At 39.8% G+C, this 7,056-nt stretch overlaps 1 protein-coding gene across 1 annotated transcript in view; it reads right to left on the minus strand.

The window, feature by feature from the left end:
* LOC123246821 (multidrug and toxin extrusion protein 2-like) overlaps window positions 1-7,056 on the minus strand; it is a 68,710-nt gene that overhangs the window by 53,662 nt on the left and 7,992 nt on the right. Inside the window, exons 5-7 of the mRNA XM_044675610.1 lie at window positions 3,734-3,882; window positions 1,673-1,715; window positions 1,035-1,079 (exon numbers count right to left, since the gene is read on the minus strand). Coding sequence (XP_044531545.1) covers window positions 1,035-1,079; window positions 1,673-1,715; window positions 3,734-3,882 — 237 coding nt within the window. The remainder of the gene's footprint in view (window positions 1-1,034; window positions 1,080-1,672; window positions 1,716-3,733; window positions 3,883-7,056) is intronic.

Consider the following 7,056-nt stretch of genomic DNA (forward strand, 5'->3'; position numbering starts at 1 on the left):
AAGCCAACCATCAAAAATGTTCACTCCTTTCTGGAACGTAATCATCCTCTGAACAGTCAGCATTAAACACTGCTTAATAGGAAGTTCCTAAGGTAGTTTTTGGTGTATCAGGTGACAAGACTTGATTTAACTCTAAAGCCAGGACTAGTACAAACAAACAAGATCTAAGCAGAATCAAAACAAGATCTTGAGCTCTATGCCACCATATTTATTGACTGATGTCTTATTCTTGCAGGAAATCCAACTCCATACATTCTGAATTGAGAAAAAGGTTCTTGTCTATTTTCCTTATCCCTGCAGTTTTGTTTTGTTTTAACTTTGAAACAGAAGCGTTCCTGCCATCAGAAGTGCCTGTGAACTCACCCTTTCAAGGGCAAACAGGACATGAAGGTCCACATGGGTCACTAGATTGGGTGGAAAAGGACACACTTGGGAGTATTGAAATCGAGCAGAAAAGGAACTTCTCTTTCCTCTGTGGGGAGTGAGGGGGGAACTGGAGCTGGAGCTGTCCAGTTCTTCTCCCTTTAGGTCAGTAGTTCCCAAACTTTTTTGATCTACCACCCCCTTTCCAGAAAAAATATTACTTAGCCCCCTGGAAATTAATTTTTAAAAAAATTTTAATAGCAATTAATAGGAAAGATAAATGCACCTGTGGCCATCACCGCTTCCCTGGATCGCTGCAGCACCCACCAGGGGGCAGTGGCGCCCACTTTAGGATTCACTGCTCTAGGTGTTTAAGACCCAAATCTATAGTCTATGGCACACTTGCACCAATGAAAAGTTTGTGGCTTGAAGTTCAAGGGAAATCCAATGAATAGGGCTACCACCTCCAGGCTGGAAAAAGTCCTTCCCAAGGATTGCCCCCCACATACCCTAAAGACAAAGCCTGAGATCCATTTGTGAGGGAGGAGGGGAAGAAAATGCAAAAACAGTAAAGCCTGTCTAATTCCACTTCTGAAACAAATTGCAAAAACCAATTGTAGCTTCTGACATTATGCAAAATATACACATGCACACAAAAAGCAGTCTTATACCTGGCTTCTTAAGTATCTCGTCTGCAGCTGGTACAGAAAGGCTGCCTGCAAGATTAGACAGAAAAGTCTCATTCATTAAACTGAAATAGGAGGACACCAAATCATAGTATTTACAATGAATTTCCTCTATGGGGCTCTCTGGGAGTACTGAATAAGAAATGCCCCCAATAGTGAGTGGAGACAGGCCTAGGCTAACCAGTTCACAGGGACACTCACTGGACATGTCGGGGCTTTTTTATTCCATGAGAGAGTTCTCCTTAAGAACCTGGCACAGCAGTTCCAGCTGGCCAGAGTAAAAGCTGTCTGGATCACACGATGGTCAGGACCAGACTATCGCTGCCTCCATAAGAGTCACAAACTCTCTGGACAACAGATGCAGGAGAATGGTGTGTCTCTTCTATTCCCAATAGTTATCGGGGAAAGACGTTGCTTTTCTCCCTTTTTGGGGGGATTTCTGTAGTTAGTTAGAATTGCTGGAGTGTTATAAGTTACAGGGTACTCTGAGCAATACAGTAGCTTCAGTTTATACATGAAAAATAGTGGGTTAAAGAGGGGCAACAGTTAAATGGCATCATTTAACATTGTTTGTGCCCTGGCACGCAATGGTAACCCACACTTTTAAGGCCCCAGAAACTTACAGGAAGAGAAGGAAGAAAAATCATCACATAAACTTGGGCTAACCTGAAATTAAAAAGAGATTTCCTTCAGTTTGTGTTGTAGTGGAAACAAAAGTCTGCTGTTCTTTTTTCACCACATGAAGCCGAAGAGGATGATCGCACCCCAAAACCCCATTTCATAGTGGCATCCTGAATTGAACACAAGCCAGGCCTATCCGGAAACTTGTTACTTTGTCCAACCAACTGCTTAGAAGGGCCATCGAATATACTGGAGCCCCAGGGTCTCAGCACCCCCAAGACCCACCAGGCCATTTGTGGTTAGAGACCAACTGCCTCCCCTAAGTGGGTTCTACCTGTTAAGCCTCAGTTGGACCAATTACATGTGCTATTTTAGAAGGGCCGATCCCATTTAAGGACTTTCCTGAAACTCAAGACAAAAGCCTGCAAACTTCCCAAACAGAGATAGAAGCTACCTGTCACAGGAGGGCAGGCTGAATTTTCTTTTGAGAAAGGAAGCAGGGAGCTTTGGAACAACAGTGAGGAATCAGTTCCTCAGGATGAAGGAAGCCCTTCCCACTGTTACCTCTTCCCCTATCTTATGTCTCCATTCTAGTGAGATTCCTAAAGCATGATGAGCAGGTCATCCCCTGGCAGGGAGCTAAGGGGCACCAGAGTGCACAGAGAATTGGGCTTGGAGTCAAGAAGACCTGAATTCAAATCCGACCTTAGACACATACCAGCTGTGTGACTCTGGACCAAAAACCAAAACAAAAACCTTCTCTCAGCCTCAGTTTCCTTATCTGTAAAATGGAGATAATAGAACCTACCTGCTAGAGTTGTTGTGAGTGGACATATATAGAGCCCTCTTTAAACCATAAACTAACCAAATGCTAACTATTCTTAATCTCCTGCTCAGGAAACTTTGGGGAGTGGCTCCCTCTTACCCATACACCGACTACAATATAAAAGCCCATCCTAAGCAGACTCTAGCCTACTTTTCCTATCTGCCTCCTCGCTACAGTCAAATCAACCACATTGTTGTTCCTTATACATTTAGACAGGTTCAGTTCCCCTCCTCCCATCCCTAATCCTCACCAGGAACATCTCTCTCCTCCCCCCCAAAAAAGAGTCCTTGCCTTTCTTCCAGGCTGCTACCTAGGCCAGCAGATGCTTCTCAAGGATCACTTTCTTCTTCTGCCAAATAACACTGCTTGGCACATAGCAGGCATTTAATAAATATTGATTGACTGTATATATGTGGTCCTTATGAATTCAATTTAGGGCAGCTCCTAGGCTTGGAGTCAGAAAGACTCATCTTTGTAAGTTCAAATCTGACACTAGCTGGATGACCCTGGGCAAGTCACTTCGCCTTGTTGACCTCAGTTTTCTCATCTGTCAAATGAGCCTGGATAAGGAAATGGCAAACTGCTACAGAATCTTGTCTAAGAAAACCCTTTGGTTTTCTTATTATTTTCTTATTTCATTTATTTATTTATTTTTCTTTCAATTGGAGTTATAGAGTTGAATATGACTGAAATACTAAACAACACCACCACATTCAGCTTCCTAACACAGGGCTTAATAAATACCCATTGGCTGATTCTAAAATTGCAGAATTGCACTTCAAAAATAAGAGAGACAAAAGTATTTTGGGGAATGGAATTCCAATTTAACTTCTTTGAGTAAATCAGTATCTTTGACACCAAAATAAATGGAGAAATGTAAGTTATGTTAACTTTTAACTTCCTTTTTCATAAGTAGACAGATGACCAACAGGAGATGTCAACATAGCGAAGAATGTTCAATGGTCTTTCACTCTCCAGCTAGGATTAGAGTTATAAAATTAAAAAGGAGGGGGGCAGCTGGGTAGCTCAGTGGATTGAGAGACAGGCCTAGAGATGAGAGGTCCTAGGTTCAAATCTGGCCTCAGACACTTCCCAGCTGTGTGACCCTGGGCAAGTCACTTGACCCCCATTGTCTATCCTTACCACTCTTCTGCCTTGGAGCCAATGCACAGTATTGACTTCAAAATGAGAGGTAAGGGTTTAAAAAAAATAAAATGAAATGAAAACGGACTCTTACTTGGAAACTTCTGGATCTTGTCTGGCAAACAGGAGGATCCGTTCAATGTTAATAAAGATGGCCCAGCAAGGAAAGCAGCAGAGTAGCAAAATAAGGATTGCCCTCTGAAGTATGATTCCAATACGTTTCATATTCTTGGCCCCAAAAGTCTTGAGGAAGGAAAAACAATACAAGGATCATTAAAATGGGGGTCAGTCCTAGGTGCAGCTATTCTGGAAAGCCATTTTTGAGCTCTGCCTAAAAGTTTCTAAACTCTGCCCAGCCTCTGACCTGGTGTCACTAGTAATAGGCCTATACCCCCCACGCCAAAAGATTTTTGTTTTGTTTTGTTTTTAAGAAGGAAAGGAGCCATATGTGCAAAAATATTTAGAGCAGCTCTTTTGGTGACAGCAAAGAACTGGAAATTGAAGGGATGTTCATTAACTGGAGAAAGGCTGAATGAATTACAATACATAAATATGCCATAAGAAATTTTATTTAAATTTATTAGTTTTAGTGAAATCTGAGAAGACTTGTATGAATTGACGTTCAATGAAGTGAATAGAACTAGGAGAACAATTTATACAAAAATAATACTATAAAAACAAACAATTTTGAAAGACTTATGGTAACTGTCCAACACAGTGACCAACCATAATTCCAGAAGACTAAAGATGAAGCTTGCTGCCTACTGGCTGGGCAGAGAGGTGATAACTAAAAATGCATAATGAGACATATTGTTTTGGATATGACTATTATGTGGCAAATTGTTTTACTTGACTATGCATTTTTGTGTAAAGCCCCCCACGCCCCAGTGGAAGAAAGATGGGAAAGAGAGGAAAAAATATTGTTGTTAATTTTTAAAAGTTTTAAAAATGAAATAAAATTTGTCAATAACAAAGGAGTTCAGGGCAGAAAACACTCAAGACCTATTTTTTTAAAACCCTTACTTCCATCTTGGAGTCAATATTGTATATTGGCTCCAAGGCAGAAGAGTGGTAAGGGTAGGCAATGGGGGTCAAGTGACTTGCCCAGGGTCACACAGCTGGGAAGTTTCAGAAATCAAATTTGAACCCAGGACCTCCTGTCTCTAGGCCTGGCTCTCAATCCACTGAGCTACCCAGCTGCCCCCTCAAGACCTACTTAAATAGACAAATATGCAAAAGAATACAATGTACTCTTTAGAGAAATAAAGAACCACAAATAATATATTCACTGATCATTGTTGGGCCATATCAACATAAAACATAATACCACTTAAATTAATTTACAGATTTAGAGCTATGCCAGATTACAAAGTATATTACACAACTAGACAATTCCATTTTTCCCCCTTGTTCTAATGTTCATATGGATGAGTAAGAGGTTTTCTTCACTAAAGAGAAGTAAAGAAAAAAGTAGGAAGAAAGAAACTAACACTTTTAGATCTCAAATTGTACAACAATAGTTATCAAAACTATCTGGCTAGGAATCGTGAAAAAAAAAACAACAGGAAAATCTATTCGTAGAATAGACTAAATAAGGAAGAATAGGCAATAATGAAATGTAATAATCCAGTATCGGATAAATAAAGGAATATAAAGCTACTTAAGGAAGAGTTCCCCTTTCAAAAAGAACTACTGGGAAAACTGGAAAGCAATCTAAGAAATGTACGTATTGACCAATATCATATACTATATACCCCAATAAAAGTGTAATTTTAATTTGAATATTAAAATTTATATCATTAAAAAACTGGAAGAGAGGCAAAGCAGGTACTTTTCATAACAAAGGAGAAATGTGATAAAAGGAATACAGATAACTTTGATTATATGAAATTTAAAAGCTTTTTCCTGAAAAAAATCACTACAGCTAGGACAGTGATGGTGAACCTATGGCATGAGTGTCAAAGATGGCACACAAAGTACTTTCTGTGGGCATGTGTGCCGCCCTCCTCCCCACTCCACAGAATTTGTTACTAGAAAGGCAGAGGGACTTGGGGGAGCTGCCCCCTTACTCCTCTCCACTGTACCTGATGACATTTTTTCACATCCCTTACCCCTCTGCCCAGCCCAATGGAAGTGCATGGGGGTAAGGTAGACAGCTCATAAGCGGCAGAGCTAGAGGGGAGTGGAGTGCTCAGACTACTTTCTTCTGTCTCTCTACACTCGCAGAGGACATTCTTCACTTCACCCACCCCTCTGCCCAGCAGCCCAATGGGAGTACTTTCTCTCTTCCCTGTGTGTGTGTTGGGGGCAGGGTGCCCCTGATACTCAGTGGGGGGAAGGGACATGGCACATAGTCTCTGGGTGTTGGGGGCGGGCATAGCCCTCTATCTCTAAAAGGTTTGCATCACTGAACTAGGATAAAAAAGGAAGTGGTCAAATGGGGAAAAAAACTTTGGATCAACTATATTTAATAAGAGTTTTATATTCAAGGGAATATATACTAAATATGTAAAATGCACATTTATGTGTCTGTGTGATGTGTGTTTGGTTAACTAATATAAACATGAGAACAAGATTCATTTCTCCAATGAACAGATGGTCAAAGAATTCAACCAATTGTCAAAGAAAGAATTCCAACTATTAACAATCATACGAAAGCTCACTCCAAATCACTAAGAGTAAAAGAAATATAAATAAAAACAATTCTAGAGTTTTATCTCACACTCTGCATATTAGCAAAGATGACACAGGATGGCAATAGACAATGTTGGCAATGTTGTGCAAAGACAGATACACCAATACACCATTAGTAAGAGCTGTGAATTTAGTCAAATCACTTTAGAAAGCAATGTAGAATGTGACTAAAATGTCCTTGGCTTTAACCCAGAGATCCTACTGTTAGGCATATGCCCCAAGGAGGTCAAGATATACACCAAAATATTCAGAGCAAGAACTTGCATAGTAGCAAAGATTTGGAAACAAAGTAAATATCCATTGATAATGGTGAAAGAAATCATGATACATGAGTGCAATGGAACATTACTAGAACATAAGAAATGAATTATTATTGAAAAGTGATTTAACCAGAATTAGGAAAATAATACACAATGACTACAAAAATTAAATGGGGAAAACAAAGATTCCAACTAAATGCTATGAAATTATAATGATCAAGAGTCCTCCTTCTAGAGAGAAGAAAATGTACCCCACCTGTTTTAGGGGAGGTGGTGTCCTATGAGGATGGAATATTGCATATTTTGTCAGACTTGCGTGATGTGTTGGTTATTTTTATTTTTTTCCATGGTTACATGATTCTTGTTGTCTCCTTCCTCCTTTCCTTCCCCCTTTCCAGAGTTTACAAGAAATTTCACTGGGATATATATATATATATATATATATATATATATATATATATAT

The sequence above is a fragment of the Gracilinanus agilis genome, chromosome 4 (assembly GCF_016433145.1).
Source record: "Gracilinanus agilis isolate LMUSP501 chromosome 4, AgileGrace, whole genome shotgun sequence".
NCBI lineage: Eukaryota > Metazoa > Chordata > Mammalia > Didelphimorphia > Didelphidae > Gracilinanus > Gracilinanus agilis.